The sequence below is a fragment of the Raphanus sativus genome, chromosome 6 (genome assembly GCF_000801105.2).
Source record: "Raphanus sativus cultivar WK10039 chromosome 6, ASM80110v3, whole genome shotgun sequence".
Taxonomy (NCBI): domain Eukaryota; kingdom Viridiplantae; phylum Streptophyta; class Magnoliopsida; order Brassicales; family Brassicaceae; genus Raphanus; species Raphanus sativus.
The window spans coordinates 42,060,185-42,076,334 of record NC_079516.1 but is presented as its reverse complement, the minus strand read 5'-3'; the positions used below and the strand labels follow the sequence as shown (position 1 = coordinate 42,076,334).

At 38.6% G+C, this 16,150-nt stretch overlaps 3 protein-coding genes and 1 long non-coding RNA gene across 6 annotated transcripts; 1 reads left to right on the top strand and 3 right to left on the bottom strand.

Annotated features, from left to right (window-relative positions):
- Positions 1–1,923: 1,923 nt before the first annotated feature.
- LOC108809770 (uncharacterized) lies at positions 1,924–3,324 on the bottom strand. The gene is made up of 2 exons (XR_001942905.2): positions 2,667–3,324; positions 1,924–2,580 (listed from the first exon to the last, which is right to left on the bottom strand). It is a non-coding gene; the product is annotated as an uncharacterized LOC108809770 (long non-coding RNA).
- Positions 3,325–3,427: 103 nt separating this feature from the next.
- Positions 3,428–6,784, top strand: LOC108812584 (protein EARLY FLOWERING 3). 2 transcript variants are annotated; one of them, XM_056987960.1, is made up of 5 exons: positions 3,428–4,068; positions 4,160–4,686; positions 4,882–4,917; positions 5,454–5,505; positions 5,594–6,784. In XM_056987960.1, the coding sequence occupies exons 1-5, from the start codon at positions 3,847–3,849 to the stop codon at positions 6,623–6,625; spliced, it is 1,869 nt and encodes a 622-aa protein (XP_056843940.1). In that variant the 5' UTR covers positions 3,428–3,846; the 3' UTR covers positions 6,626–6,784. The 2 variants fall into 2 exon arrangements, with proteins under 2 accessions (XP_056843940.1, XP_018440379.1); XM_018584877.2 differs by lacking the exon at positions 4,882–4,917 and having other exon boundaries at positions 3,429–4,068.
- A 129-nt stretch (positions 6,785–6,913) lies between these two features.
- On the bottom strand, positions 6,914–9,488 carry LOC108809443 (vacuolar-processing enzyme alpha-isozyme). 2 transcript variants are annotated; one of them, XM_018581584.2, is made up of 9 exons: positions 9,201–9,488; positions 8,689–8,829; positions 8,445–8,601; positions 8,281–8,366; positions 7,998–8,197; positions 7,858–7,906; positions 7,568–7,780; positions 7,264–7,470; positions 6,914–7,181 (listed from the first exon to the last, which is right to left on the bottom strand). In XM_018581584.2, exons 1-9 carry the CDS (start codon positions 9,405–9,407, stop codon positions 6,999–7,001), a joined length of 1,443 nt encoding a protein of 480 aa, XP_018437086.1. In that variant the 5' UTR covers positions 9,408–9,488; the 3' UTR covers positions 6,914–6,998. The 2 variants fall into 2 exon arrangements, with proteins under 2 accessions (XP_018437086.1, XP_018437085.1); XM_018581583.2 differs by having other exon boundaries at positions 8,689–8,853; positions 9,201–9,486.
- Positions 9,489–11,970: 2,482 nt separating this feature from the next.
- On the bottom strand, positions 11,971–15,635 carry LOC108812375 (uncharacterized). The gene is made up of 6 exons (XM_018584623.2): positions 15,215–15,635; positions 14,855–15,123; positions 14,665–14,769; positions 14,523–14,594; positions 14,315–14,434; positions 11,971–13,110 (listed from the first exon to the last, which is right to left on the bottom strand). Exons 1-6 carry the CDS (start codon positions 15,570–15,572, stop codon positions 12,133–12,135), a joined length of 1,902 nt encoding a protein of 633 aa, XP_018440125.1. The 5' UTR covers positions 15,573–15,635; the 3' UTR covers positions 11,971–12,132.
- Between the last annotated feature and the right edge of the window lie 515 nt (positions 15,636–16,150).

The following is a 16,150-nucleotide window of genomic DNA, read 5'->3' as shown; positions in this document are numbered from 1 at the left end:
TTGCAATCATAATGGATATTTCACGATCTAAAGAGTAATCAAAAAAATGATTTGTATTGTGAGGTTAAAAAAGGATTTGTATACTCGATATTGAGACTCAAAGTTTTACAGCAAGACAGAAGCTTTACAACTCTATGAACAAGAGATCATCTATTCTTAGTCAATCATACGATATCCTACGATCTGACTTCTGAGTCAGAGTCGTCTCTTTTTGTTCTTCTATTCGATCTTTTTTTTTTCTTTCTATTTTAAATCATTGGACTTGTTTTTATTATGGGTCATGAGAGATCAAGTTGTGGACTAAAGTCCATTAAGCATATGGCCCATTTCCGTGTTTATTGAAATAACAACATTTTTTTTTCACTGCAACAAGTAAAAGTATAAGATTTGGTGGCGATCACGGGCAGGTGATTATGGATGGTTGCAGAACCATATCTCGAACCCAAAACTAGATTTGCTTACGATGATAAAGTTTAGGGATAAGATTAAAAAGTTTTAAACGGACGACGATAACGTACGGACAAAAAGCAGAAGAAAAAGAAAAGAAAAAAGTAATGTTTAATGGTAGATGAGCCTTTCAAGATTTCTTAACTTTCTAGGTTCTTTTTATTTTTTACTAGGGTCGGCCCGCCCTACGGGCGGAATATTATTTACTCGTGATCTATATTATTATTTGTTATATGATTTGTGTTTTAGATTTACATTTATAAGAAATGTGCATGATAACACTACAAAAAAATCATATTACATCAAATAAATTAGTTTATTTATTTTAACTGCCAATAAAAATAGTATAAAATTATTTTAATTGTTTAATTTACTTTTAGCTAAAAAGAGTACTAAGGCTCGTGAATTTTTACAACAGTTTTATCAATTCATTTTAGAAATTATATACTTGTATAATTATTATAAAATCGTAAGAATAAAAATATTTTTTCATTTGTTTATACATAGAAAAATACTAATAATTTCACGATGTAAAAGAAAGAGCTCATTCATTATAACTAAAAATATGTTAAGATAGATAAATAGATGATATGAAACTATCATTGCTCTTTATGCATACATGTTTTTTTAGAAAGGGTATACATATACTTGTTTGTTAGAATCTTTAAATGAAAACGAAGTTAACCAATGCTACCAGAATAATTAAATAGTTTTTGAAATAAATATTACTGGCTAGCCTATAAAATATAATCCTTACAATAATTTGGGTTTTGTTAGGGTTGCAGTTATGTTTTTCTTTTTCTATGAAGTTGCGTTGTCAATAATGTTGGTTTAGCTTTATTATAAAGAAAACAAAGAATGCTGGTCTATGTATTGCTTGGGTTTAATTATAAATAATTAATTTTGTATAACTATCAAAACTTCTTACTTTACAACACCAGTGGTGTTGTGATTAACACATCGGTTGCAACAGAGAGATTGGTCTAATGTGTGGAGTTTCCTGCTGCACCAAGTGCATGAGACATAGAACCAACCATTTTGCTTAAAGACCTCAACAATTCTTGCCTTGCAAATAAAATGATTCTTACATGTAAAAAGATGGATTCTGATTTATTTTATTCTTAAGTATTTACTTTCCTTTATACACGTAGAAACTTGATAGCATTATTAATATGAATAGTCTGGTGAATTCTTTGATCAAAAAAAAAAAGAGTCTGGTGAATTCAAACTTGAAAATCACATATATAATAAGATGGAGTGTTTATTGAATATTTTAATCTTATATTAGCTGCCTCGATTACCTTAATTAAGCCGCATACCTCTCCTTGTGATTCCTAGCTTACATTGACATTCGGGATTTGCATGTGGAGGACGTAAGCGGGGATTCTAATAACTTAAGTAGTGAAATTGTTTCGTTTTTCACCGTTCGGAGCATAAATAGTTGAGGGGAACATTCGTCGAACATGTATGTCTTGATAATCATTGAAAAACAATCACTTTTTGTTGGGCAATTAAAATTGCCTCTTTTTTTGGCTTTTTTTATTAGCGTTTGTTTTCAAAATGAAAACAGGAAACAAAGCTGAGAGTTACAAACTCAAGAAGAAAAATATAGAAATTGGTGGCAGTGATCCCTTTACATAAGGAAACGATGTCATACTATTAACTTTAAAATGAAAAAAAGGGAAAAGAAGAAAAGGTAAAGCATGCAATCTTAATTGTCATGAACGCTTCCCATTAAGCTCGTTCTAGAGATAAAACCAGGGGCTGAGTCCATCACTACCTCAAAGAACTCATCAGGAAGAAGTGGAAACATTGGAGCAAGATGTATTCATCTCAGCAGGATGGCAGTTGAGATCCGGTTTCATCTTCTCAAGGGACTTCACGTACACCTTTTCCATGGTGAGATTGATATGCTCTAGTGAGATCTGGATGTTCTCCCAGCAACTGTCCACAATAGCAAGACCTTCCTTATCAGTCAGTTTATTGATGATTTTCATACCTTTCTCAGTTACGCCTAAGGCCATGAGGATAACACCATAACTAAATCGGCCTTCCTTGTGACCATTCTTAGATGCTAAGCGGAGGATTGATTTAGACAACGGAAGTAGTCAAGTAGGCCATGGATCACGGATTCTGGAAACCAGAATAAATATCAAACTTAAATAATTGGGCGGTGAGTGAAAATTACATCGAGATTAAGATGGTTGTTGTTACAATACCTTATCATCAAGAAGTAGGATGATGCCCATCAATTCACCATGCTTCTTTGATGTTTTTGGAGTCCCAGAAACAGAGCAGACGAGTGACAATCAACTGGCCAGATCTACCTAGTCGGAGAGCGTCAAGGCCGATCGTGTAGCAACAGGATTGGAAAAAGATATTTTCTCAGAATCTCTCTACGCTCAAAAAAAAAAAGAAAAAGACTGCAAGTGATTGCGAAGGTTCATCTACATCGCAAGCATACCCTATTTATAGATTTGACGGCAAAGAACGAAGAGGTCTGGAACGTTACAGAGTTTAATGAGTATATCATTTATTGCCGGATTTAAGAATACATTGAACTCCATGGAATGTGAAGAGATGAGAACATAAACTCTGTAGATTAAAAAAAAAAAGAGACGGCAAGTTCATATGTGGAAGATGGAAATCAGTGAAGCCCTAATCAACTAAAGTATAAACGCTGCGTTTACATGTTTTTCTATTTACCCGGGCCCAAAAAATTGCATAAGTAGACTCAAACATACAGCACACCAGAAAGCCCACAAACATAGCGAATAAATGGAACGGTGCGTTTAGCACAAAGCGGACACGTGTCAAGACGGCAGATATAGAGTTTCTGACCTGGATGCCTACGTGGCACAACCTGGAGTGATTAAACTGTATTTTATATAATTAGATTACAAAACCGGGTTGTCACGCACAAATGAAATTTTATTAAAATTGTGATTAATGAATGTCTGGTCTATTAGAGGATGGATGATATGTTATCCCGAACGATCTTCTCCTTTCTATCTAACCGGGACCCACTCTTCTATCTCTTTTCACCCTTTCTTCTCCTATCCTCTCTCTGGCTCACAACTCACCAAGTCCTCTCTTCTCCTTCAATTCCAACTTGAGAAACTATCTTCCCACGAAAGAGCTTCGGTCTTTTCGTTTTTGTATCTGTCTCTGTGTGCTAGTTTCTAGGCCTTTTGTTCTGATTACTCTTGAGTCGGTGTTTTTCGATTTCAACTTTTCGGCGAGATCTGATCGTAGCCGGTGGTGGTGTGTTAATAAGTGTGATTAGTTGGCTGTTATCTTCATTTCTTACGATTTTTAGGTCAAATCATTGGCGATAATTAGGTTTTTAGTGAGAGATTTGTTAGGGTTTGAAGCAAAAGGGGGTTTGGGGTTTGGGTGATGAAGAGAGGGAAAGATGAAGAGAAGATACTGGAACCAATGTTTCCACGGCTTCACGTGAACGATGCAGACAAAGGAGGAGGGCCTAGAGCTCCTCCAAGAAACAAGATGGCTCTCTATGAGCAACTCAGCATCCCTTCTCAGAGGTTCAACGATCGTACTAGTGCTTCCTTTCCCCGTAACACGTCCACCACTTTGGTCTCTCCTGGACCATCTAACCAGGTATTTATTTGCCTTCTTCTTCTTCTTGAGTGTTTTGGAGTTGATCCTTATAATAATAATAACTTCTTTTTTTTTGTGTGTGTGTCTGCAGGCTTGTGGCGTGGAAAGGAACTTAACTGGCCGAGCAACTGACAACTTTGTCTCGCAAATGCCATTGATGGAAAATGTGCGGACTTCTTCATCACAACAGCGTGGTGACCAGAGGAAAATAGTCAGAGAGGAAGATGATTTCGCAGTTCCTGTTTTTGTTAACTCGAGAAGATCCGGCAGAAGCAGCAACAAGAGTGGCATTGACAAGGAGAAAGACACCACCTCAAAACGAGGTGGCTTGGCATCGAGTAGTGGCCGAGTAGATGGTTGTGAAACGACGACACGAGTGGTGGGCGTTAATAATGGAGTTGAGTCTCATATGGCATCAGAAGAAGAAGAAGAAGAAGAAGAAGAAGGTCATAGTGGAGGATACACCTCTCTGCAGCAGATAAATGAAGAAGAGGCAAGTGAGGATGTTTCTGATGATTCCATGGTAGATTCTGTTTCTAGCGTCGATGTCTCTCCCGATGACGTTGTGGGAGTGTTGGGTCAAAAACGTTTCTGGAGAGCAAGGAAAGCTATTGCCAAGTAAGTTCACTACACTACACTCCGCTCTTTCTTTGATTCCACCATTTGTTTGCTTGCAATACTCTGCTCTTTTCGGGTTTTGACTTTGCCAAGTAATGGAGAGGCCCCCTGATTCCTCCCAAAAATGGTCCGATTATATGGTAGTTTAAAAGAGACTTTATGTAACATATTTAACGCATTGGATCATGTTAGCAGGGAGGGGACATTCTGTGTTGACGTACATAGTGCAAGGTGCCTGCCGAGACAGTTTATGGATTTGTACTTGTGTCTCTCTGCTTTGTTGGAACATGTCCCTGTCTCGGTTTGGTATTGCTTTTTTATTCTTGGGCATATCCCCTTCTTGTCACTCAAAGGGATTGAACCAGGTAGGGGAACGTGCTTCTGAGGATCCCCGGGATCTAAATTTTTAGTTAAACAATACATAAAGCTAGTTATGAGGATCCCCGGGAAAATGTAGAATCGTAGTTGCTTAGAGGATCCTCCGTACTCGAGATTTAAGGTTCTTCTAGGTATTCTTATCGCCATAGTAAGGTATCGTAATATCAGTAAACACATCCCTTGCATAACTTGTCTTTCTTTGTTAACATTTTTATGATAACTTATGCTTCTTATGTGCATCTTTGGACGGCTGATTAGAGCTGTGTATTCATGCTTCTTCTTCTTCTTCTTCTTCTTCTTCTTCTGTTGTATCTTTGTTTTCATTTTTCGATTGTTCAAACAGAAACTATATCATCTTTTGTTGATTTTGACTCTGTTTCTCCTTACAGTCAACAAAGAGTATTTGCTGTTCAACTGTTTGAGCTGCACAGATTGATTAAGGTAAAGAAACTCAAATTCAGAAATTTTTGTTCATATGTTTCTATGAATGGTTTACAAACGTAATTCAGCTCTACTTTTAATAATTCAGGTTCAAAGACTAATTGCTGCATCACCGGATGTTTTGCTGGATGACATTAGTTATCTTGGAAAAGTTGCTGCTCCAGTGAAGAAGCTCCTTCCATCAGGGTTTATAGTAAAGCCTCCTCTTCCACAGGCTATCAAACGCAGAAGCAGCGACTCGGAGAAAACTGACCAAAACAAAATGGAATGCTCAGCTGAGAACGTAGTTGGGAGGCTGTCAAACCAAGGTGATCACCATCATCATCAACCTTCCAACTACATGCCTTTTGCGACCAACCAACCCGCTGCAAATGGATGTTACTATCCTCCTCCTCATCAGCCTCAGCCTCAGCCTCAGCCTCTTCCTTCTGGAGGAAACCAGCAATGGTTGATCCCTGTAATGTCTCCTTCGGAAGGGCTGATATACAAGCCGCACCCAGGTCCGGGGCACACAGGGCCCGTCTGTGGAGGGTATTATGGTCATTTCATGCCTGCACCGATGGTCATGGGTAGTTTCATGGGTGGTGGTGGTGGTCAGCCTCCTCCGTTTCACCCGGGCATGGGATTCCCATCTCATGGTAATAATGGCTACTTCCCTCCATATGGTATCATGATGAACCCTTACTATTCCGGACAACAACAACAACAACAACCACCCAGTGAGCAAATGAACAACAACATCCAACAACAGAGCTCAGTGAATGAAGCGGCTTCACAACAACAACAACAACAGCCAACGAAATCTTATCCTCGGGCTAGAAAGAGCAGGCAAGGGAGCACGGGAAGTAGTCCAGAGGGAATAATCTCTGGTAAGAAGAACTCCTTCCGACCATTCTCAGCGGCGGACAAGATCAACAGTGCACCTGAGGAAATGATGACGACAACCACAACCACAACAACAACTGTTACTCAGACAACAAGAGATGGAGCAGGAGTGACGAGAGTGATCAAGGTGGTTCCTCACAACGCGAATCTGGCGAGTGAGAACGCTGCAAGAATTTTCAGGTCAATACAAGAAGAGCGTAAACAGTATGACGACGCTTTCGCTGACTACCCTTAAGCCTCTCTCTTTTCTTCTTCTATCCTATTTTTAGTAAAATTGTGTTGTTAATGCATTTTAAACTGTGATAGAGATGTTACTCTCCAAATTTGTATAATATTAACGTATGAAAAGCTTGGATGTCTATTATATTAAAGTCTTGTAACCATTTGGAACACATACGTTTATCAGGACTATTTTGCCCCAGCTTTGTTCACTTTATTTTGTATAAGATTCGATCCGTTTGGTATAAAGATGGTAGGGTTAGGACTATACTTTTATCTGAGACTGAAGGGTGATATTTGGAAGTAGAGACTGGAAAGGAAACTTGTATTAACATATGCATTTGGAGATGTTATCATACAACAAACAATACTGGGGAGAAGGGAGAGGATCAAGCACTGAATCCTTGGTGAAGGGAGCTCCAAGGACCGGTCGGGATAGTGGGACAAGCCTGGATGGCTGCCTCCTCCATCTGTTCCATCTGAATCCCAGCGTTGCATATGTTTGCAATGGACCTCATGTGCTTGAGTCCGTACTGAGACAATGATCCACAGTGCTTCTCAAAAGCTCTCACCTATCAACACCCGCATGAAAGCTTAAAACATCAATCAAACAAAAAGAAAACAGTATGCAGTAGTGATGACAAGGATATATACCAGTGTTTTAAGGCAGTCCCAGTCATCAACAAGCGGTTTTCCATTAGGCCTTACTTTGTTTAGCACCGTAGGACCTTCTGAAATGCCAAACAAGAGTTTCCCAATTAATAGAACGCTACTATCCACGTGAAGTCTGTGAGACATTGCTTCAAGGAGTTGCTTCTGAGCTTCGGCTTTTCTTGAAGAACCTTCTGGTGCCTTTTTATACTACATTTTTTTGAACAATTAACCCTTTCTAAGTATTCAGATATTACTATTATTATTATGAGAGAAAAAGAGAGAAGAGTAAGATGAACCACCACACCTTCTCCCAGAAATGTACAAGATCCGCATCACGCTGGTTTGTGACTATTGAAAGTGGCGGGAGTTGTGAATTTTTATCGGCAAAGGTGGCGTTTTCGTTGTCTGGGTTTGTGCCCAAGTAAAGGACGAGCTTCTCCTTGCTTAGTCCTATATCTCCAAACTCCATCACATGAGAACCAGAAGTCGAAGCAGTAGCTGCAGTCCTCTTCTTCACCTGAAAGAATTTGTAACCATTTTTATCTGATGCATGTTGTTGTTCACTCACCATCTCAATGAAAGCTGACCACTTACCAGTTCATATTGCTGGTGCAAACTCTCTGTCCCTAAATTGTGTTTATCACTAAACAAATTAAGAATAACAGAGGAATAAGAATCCTATACAAAAGATCATCATCATAGTAATAATATAAAGGTTTGATTGAAGCATATACCTATCTTCCATCCAAGCAACACTGTATAAGTCACCTAAACAGGTCTCAAACTCAGACGGTACACTAGTATCCTCTCCAGGACAATAAGTACCCCAACTACTTTCTTCTGCATTCGCTGCAGTTGTCGCGTAAACGTTTAAACCTTCTGGTAAAAGACCTTCGAAAATGCTTCCAGATTCACATGCCTCTAGATAAAACACCTTCAAAACCAAAAAATTGAAAAGGTCAATCCAAAAAAATAAAATAATAATAAAGCATTTTCAGAAGATTCTTGAGATTGTACCAAGCTCTTGTATGTTCCAGAAGCATGTTTTTTCTTCAGTACATCGTTTAGATCGTTTGCATATAGAGCCGGAGAAGTTGGCATCCCTATGGAGAGTTGAATCATTAACTTCGTTTGGGTTTTCACATGAGAAACAAAAAAAAAAAAAACAAGGTAGAACTCACCAAGCACTCCAGGGCCACCATGATCACTATAGTATATGAAGATATGATCGTTTGGACCACTATCTACAACCTTACCACTTCCTCCTTTAAGTGCTGTTTTATTCCCAAGAATTACAGCAAACAAATTATCAACGTTGACATCCTGTCCAGTGTAATCCTGCCACAAGCAGATCCAAAAACAATTAACTCAATGAATCCACAATAATAACTACACATCTTAAAAATCGAAACAGGAAAAAAATACCTTGGGAACTCCATTATAAACATCATCTCCATTAGGACTGTTGATAATGATTCCAGGTCTTGGGTTCTCTTTGTTCTTTGCGATGTCATCATACATGAACACCACAATATTCTCTTCTTTCACTCCACCTTTCCTCAGAAGCTGGTAAGCATGACAAACATCCGCCTGAAAATTTTTTTTGTAACAACTCATTATAGTCTCTACTAAACTAAAACTTACTTAAAGCATCATAGTATCTAAACAGACTCGCAACATTTAACAAAACTATATGCATGCAAGTTCTAAGACACATTAACACCACAAAACTATATGCATGCAAGTTCGAGTTGTTATAAAAAAAAATAGTAAAGAAATAAAATATTTTCAAGAAAAGAGTGCCTCGTGCATTCTCCTATCGAATTATCAAGAAATGATTGACGTTAGAAGAAGACGTATACGTACACATAAAGCTAACCTAATTAAAAGATCCGAAAGCTTCAAAAATATCATCAAGAGAGAATCGCGATTAATACCTGATGCCTGTAGTTCCAGTATCCTCTAGAGCCGGCGACGAGAACGGCCCACTTAGTACCGGCGGAAGAATCACCGCCGTCGTCTTCTGTTGGACGGAAGAACTTAGAAGCTTGCGAAGGTAGTCTGATGACGTCACCGGAAACGACGACGACGACTAGCGAGAGGAAAAGGGCGAGAAAGGAAACGACGGAGGAGACAGGAGTCATGTTTTTGAATTATTCGAAGGCGTAAGGTGGTGTGGCGTGGTTTAGAATCTTTGGATAAGACCGGGGATAATGCTATTTATAAATATATATGTTCAATGAATCTTTCTTGATTGCAAAATAACGTTTGCCCATTACTTTGGTTACTGAAACACGCAGTGCCGTGCTTAGGTATATAGGGGCCTAAGGCAAATCTAAAAATAGAGGCCTTCCAATTTATTTAAGAAAAAAAATATGAAATAGCATGTAAACAGAAAAAAAAATAAGGAATGGGAAGGAAATATCACCATGGAATAACAAAAAAAAAATCATGATAGGAAAAAGATATATAGCAAACGAAAAAGAAGAGAAGCACATAGAAAAAATATATAAAATTATTTTGGAAAGAGTTCATATGTAAGAGATTTTTTTTTACTTATGTATGTAGATATACATCCAGATAACTGGATTCTAGACTTTCTTTTATGTTTAAATTTTTAGATTTTCATTTCTTTAGTCAAAAATCAAAAAGAAATGTAACTTTATCATTACATAAACACTCACTAATATCAATATGTAATACCAAAACTGAAAATTAAGGGGCCCTTAAAATTCATATGTTTTGTGGGGCCTGTGGCCAATGCCTTTTTGCTAACATGTAAGGCACGGCTCTGGAAACACGCAAGTTCAGTAAAAGATTTGTTGATTTACAGATGTTCTGTTTTTAAATATTTTATGTTAGAGAAATTACATACGTCAAAGTAAATGTCACGAGAAACACAAAACAACTTTAAAAGAAAATCTTTAATGTTTAGAGTGATATCAGGGGTGTCAAGCCAACTATAACGTATGTCGGAATCATCCTCAGCTCCATCTACAAAATAAGGGTTCTGGGAGTGGGAGCTGTCAAAAGTTGGATTTATGTCCAACGGATCACGCCAACAAAAAAAAAAGGTTTTTTTTGTTTATCTGGGCTTTAATTTGCTGTTAAATTTTTTTATATAATCTCTCTTCTTTTAGCTAAGGACTTGTTATATTTTCGATCAGGACTTAGGATTTTCCAAACCGATATAAAAAAGGATATAATATCAAAATCAGAGCAACGAGGTTTGCTAAGAGGGCAGGCTTGATTAAAACTTTCAAACTTCAGCGCGCAAGTTAATATCTAAACACTAATCGGATGAAAATCACTTCATATATGTTTCTCAACCACGACATTTTTCTTTTGCTCATCAATGTCATCATCCTTTTTATCAAAATATTGTATTGGAATATCCCTTTCGATCGTTCTTAAGTCTAATCCACTCCGGGAGATACATCCCTTTTCAAAATTTCTTATGTCCTCTTTTTAATCCTAGATGCTTACGGCACTCTACTTGACTATCTTGTACTACACACTATCTCGTTTAAACATCAATACGCTTTTTATATTCATTATCGAATCAAAACTCCCGAAAAACAATCACCACACCAAATTTGTTCTTCCAGATTTGCCAAAAGCTCATCGGTCTCATCTAGTCAATGATATGCCTCTAGGGAAGTGTAAGCTTATGCAGTGGCTTGATCAAGAACCAAGAGGGTATAGATTTGAGTAATCTGGTCTACTAAATGATATTAAGAGCATACTTGCGCTGAAATCAGAAATTTTATTTTCTATTATGCTCTACTTCAATACCAAGAAAATACTTTAATTTGCCACGATTTTTCATGTGAAAACATTGGTGTAGATAGTTTTGAACTTTTGAAGAGTAAACATGACATTACTTGCAATAATAAAGTAGTGAACATAAATCATAATATGCATATTGATCCGACCACAAATAAAGGAGAAATGTGAGTAACTAATTCTACTTTGAACAAAATTAATGGACTAGCAGGGCAGAGCCTTCTTGAGGTTGTAAATAGAATTCTTCCAGAAACCAACTTTAGAAGGATTGGATTCTTGAAACTTGTGCGAAAGTAGTGAACATAAATCATAATATGCATATTGATCCGACCATAAATAAAGGAGAAATGTGAGTAATTTATTCTACTTTGAACAAAGTTAATGGACTAACATCAAGTGATAAGGACTAGCAGGATGGAAGGCAAAGCGAACCAAACAAAATACTCCCTCCGTTTCTTAAAGAGTGTCGTTGTGACATTTTTCACACAGATTAAGAAAGTTGTTGAAATATATGTAAGTTGTAATTAATTATACCTCTTTGACCAATAGTATTTTAGATAAATAAAATTATTTATAAAATCAATGCAGTTTGCAATTAATTTTCAGCTGAAAGTTAATATAATTTACATTGGAATTGTAAAGTGACACTCTTTGTGTAACAAGAAAATGAGCTCAGACTGACACTTATTACTCCCTCTGTTTCATTATAAGTGTCGTTTTAGACTTGTGCACACGGATTAAAAAAGCATTTAATTTTACATATTTTCAATATAAAAACATCATTACCGATACAATTCAACCAATAGAAAAATAGAATGAAGAATAAAGTTAATAAATTTTGCATTAAAACTCTAAAACGACACTTATTTTGCAACGAAAAAAATTTTCTAAAACGACACTTAATATGAAATGGAGGGAGTATGAAACAGAGGGAATATTTATTAAGCATTTTCTCAAATAAAAGTGAAAATGTTAAACAACTAAACGTCAAAACACAAACATTAAAAGAGATCATGTGGAAAACAAATAAAGAGCATGGAAGCCTGTATTTTAATAACAGCTGAAACTTTTCCATAAAAGTTATCAACTCTTCGGGGATGCCTTAGGCGGTCCAGCTGGTGGAGCACTCTGGGAGGCCGGTGTACCACTACCACCACCACCAGGAGCAGCTCCAGCAGACCCATCAGAAGAGTAACCACCACCAGCAGGAGCTTGTGTGTATCCTCCATATGACCCATACCCCTGAGGTGCTTGACCATACCCATATGCTGGAGGCTGTCCATAACCCGACCCAGCTGGTTGCGCATACCCAGACTGACCACCATAGCTCCCAGGAGCGCCAGGAGACTGCTGGCTCTGAGCATAAGCCGGTGGTTTTCCAGCAGGTGGTGGTGCTCCATATCCAGAACTGTAAGCTGTTGGAGGCTGGCTGCTGTAACCAGCCTGAGCAGTTGGAGTAGCTCCATACCCCGTTTGACCAGTACTACCTTGAGGAGTAGGCTGTTCACCAGCTTGTCCAGACTGAGCCGACGATTGTGGAGCGCCTTGAGATGTATCTTCCTCTTGACCCGGGTTAGTTGTGCTGCCATAACCACCCTGTTGCTGGTCATACCCAGCTTGGCCATATCCAGATTGTTGCGAGGCATTATAAGCTCCGTACCCACCTTGTTGGTATCCCTGACCAGCTTGGCCATAACCAGACCCATGCTGGTAGTAATTGTACGCTGTGGTGTCTGTCGGTGGGGCTGAGCTTCCACCACTGTTTGGGGCCTGTGGCTGTTGCTGACCGTAATAATCATACTCACCTTGTGCGCCCAGCTGGGATGGTGGCACAGAGGATTGATCCCAGGTAGAGGAGTAGCCAGCTGAAGTTTGTTGAGGGTAACTTGCGTAAGGCGATTGACCGTACTGAGGTGGACCCGGATATGCTCCCGGTTGCATGTAACCGTAACCAGGATGTTGTGGTGGCGGAGCACCAGATGGTGCCCAGCTTGAAGGCGGGCGGGATTGGTATCCTTGTTGAGGATAGCCTCCACCCATTGATGAGTTTCTCATACGGTTCTGCATTAAAACAAAAATTACAATAATATAAGCATAGATAACTTAGGAAAAAAAACAGAAATAAAAGTAAGCCACAGCATAAAACACACACAGAGGCAGAGACATAAAACGGATAAGAAGATTAGATCATGAGAGGCATATACGATGATGTCAATTACCAATATCTGTCCATACAGGACCAACCAAGATCATATCATATTCTAGAAGGGTATGATGATGCCTACATACCGTACTGACTGGTGAAATTATTGGTTACTCCTGCAGAAGCCCATTCCTTTCCCTATCCCAGGTAAAATAGGTGCAAGAGAAACCACGAATACTATAGAAACTTTGCAGATACAAGCAACATACATATATATGAAACCTATATTCTTGAAGGCAAAGTTTGCGTAACAAAGTAACCTAATACAGACTAAAGAATGCCGTTTTAAAAATACCAATATTCATAGGAACATAGCAGAGTCAAGTTGGGATATGACCTCCCTGCAGTATATTATGGCTGAATGGTTCAGCTAAAAACGAACCCAAAAAGAATTGAGGCAAGCAGAAAAGCAGAATATAAGCAGTTACTAGGCTAGTAAAATATTTGACGAGATGAGTTAATAGGTTAGTAGTCCACCTTCGGCGACACCTTGATGACTGAAACTAGAAGCAAAAGCTGAACCAAAGTGATTTTGACAACAAAAAAATGAATGTTGGCGCACAATCTAACAGAAAGATTATTGTTGGCGCATATTATCGGTTGCAACTTTAATGACAAGCGGGAGCCAAAGGAATATCAAAATGTAATATCTTTTTGTAAGAAGTCAAGAAAATCAGAGAATAAAGAGCCTTCCCCAATATAAGTGGAAGAGAAGAACAATACACTCAATGTATGCAAATCGTGGAGCCAAATGATTATCATCAAATGAAGGGATAACTAAGAAGCGTATAGCTAGTCATGAGCACAATGAGTGCTTTAGCAGCTGAATAATCACTGGCTACGTGAAACAAGTATAGCCTATAATCAAGTCAGAAGAATGAAATTAAAACTGAATTTCTGCATAACAGTGACTTAACATCTAGATATTAAGAGATAGGCTATAAATAATCCTAAAGATGATGACAAATAAATAACCACAGCACAATATCAATTCCATGTAGAAAAAATAGACACTGCAGAAACCTGCCACAACCCAATAGCAAACACAACAATCAAACATACCTCGCCACTGATGATTTCATTAACTAATTGTTTAGCATGCTCAATCTGATCGGTGGTCCCATCAATCTGCAAAGTTCTTTCAGGCGTTGGATCTCCAGGGGGTAAATGCAAAGGAATAACCTGCATTAAAAAAAAAATTAAAAAACACGTTTAAATAAAAACATTGAACATGCAAAAATACAAAAAACAGATGCTAGTTTCACAAAACCTGAATTCGAGCTCCAGTCTGGGCTTGCATAGATTTGATAGTCTCACCTCCTTTACCAATCACCAGACCAACCTAGGAGCAGTTTGTGGATTACATACAAAAGACAGAAGCTACTACACAAATCTGCAAAGCACTAGAGTACCTTATTATTGGGGATTTTCATAACAAACTGATCACCTCCTGGGTGTCCACCCATCCTACGAGACCCTCCTCCACCACCAGAACCAACTGTACCTCCTGACTCCGCCTTGAAACCGAAAAAAAATCATTAGATATTATTTAAGCATAAGTAAACGAAGAGAAAATAATAATAAAGAGGAGTAAGTACGTACATCTTGAAGGACTTCATTGATCAGCTCCTCAGCTCTTGAGATCTGATCAGGCGTGCCAGTAAGGTCAACAGTCCTCGTGGCGGCATTAGGATCCGCATCCATATCCCTAGTGACCTGAATCTTGGCTCCAGACTGAAGCTGAAGAGACTTGATCGTCTCTCCGCCTTTACCAATGATAACACCAACTCTCATATTCGGGATATCAATCTTCTTCGTGGATCCAGTGAAGCTCCCGTACGAAACAGGTATCGAAGTCGGAGCCGTACCCTCTAAACAATCAATAACAAACAAACACACACACAAATCAAAAATCAAAAACCCTAATTCCATCAAAACAGGAAGCTCTTTACTACTACTCACCGGAAGGAGGGTAAGAGGTGAAGCCTTTGTTATCGCCGCCGGCGGCGTAATCGTAAGAAGAGGCGTTGTTGTCGACGAGGCGAGGACGTTTGGCCTCGGCGCTGTTGAGGAGACGAGCGGCGATCTCCTGAGCTTTTTGCTTGGCGATCTGGATCTCGTCCATGGGAGGGGGGACGCTGTTGTAGGAAGACGGGGGAGGAGGAGCGGCGGAGGGATCTGGAGAGAGAGATGGGATCGGGCCGGAGGAGAAGCCGGTGGGTCTTCGGGTTGGAGGGGGAGGAGGAGCGGTTTGGTCATCGTACTTGCGTTTGTTGTTGGAGTAAGAGTCGGAGGAGGAGTAGTGAGATTCGTCCGCCATGTTTTCTGAGAGAAACCCTAAGAGGTACGGAGATAAGGAGTGAAGGGTATTATAGATACTACACGCGCGATTACATGTGTGTGTATATATATATATATGCGGACAAGTATACCAGAAATTTTTTTTTCCGACAACTTAACATATTCTTCTTTTTCTTCTCCTTTTTGATCAAAATACAATTGAGTATTAACAGATTCATTATTCATTCTTACTACCAGGTTACTAAAATGATTTTTTTCTGGGTCAGCATTTTACTTGATTCGTTACATAAGTTAACAAGAGTTCTATTTTATTACATAACTGGAGTTTTCAATTCTACCATTTTTTGGCTAGATTATCAGCTACATTATTTACAGTCCTTGGTAGTTTTAAGAAGTTAAAATCGTAATAAGCCCTTTCTGTAAAGTTTAGGATGTCTTCAACATAGTTCTGATGATGATTGTATTGAGCTTTCAGTTTACTTTTTCTCGGTTTTTTCTAGATAGTTGCTCATAGAGTATTATTGAGTCTCCGCATAATGCGACCTTGTTGAAGCCTAATCTTTTTAGTTGGATGATGGCTGATCGAGGTGTTTCACT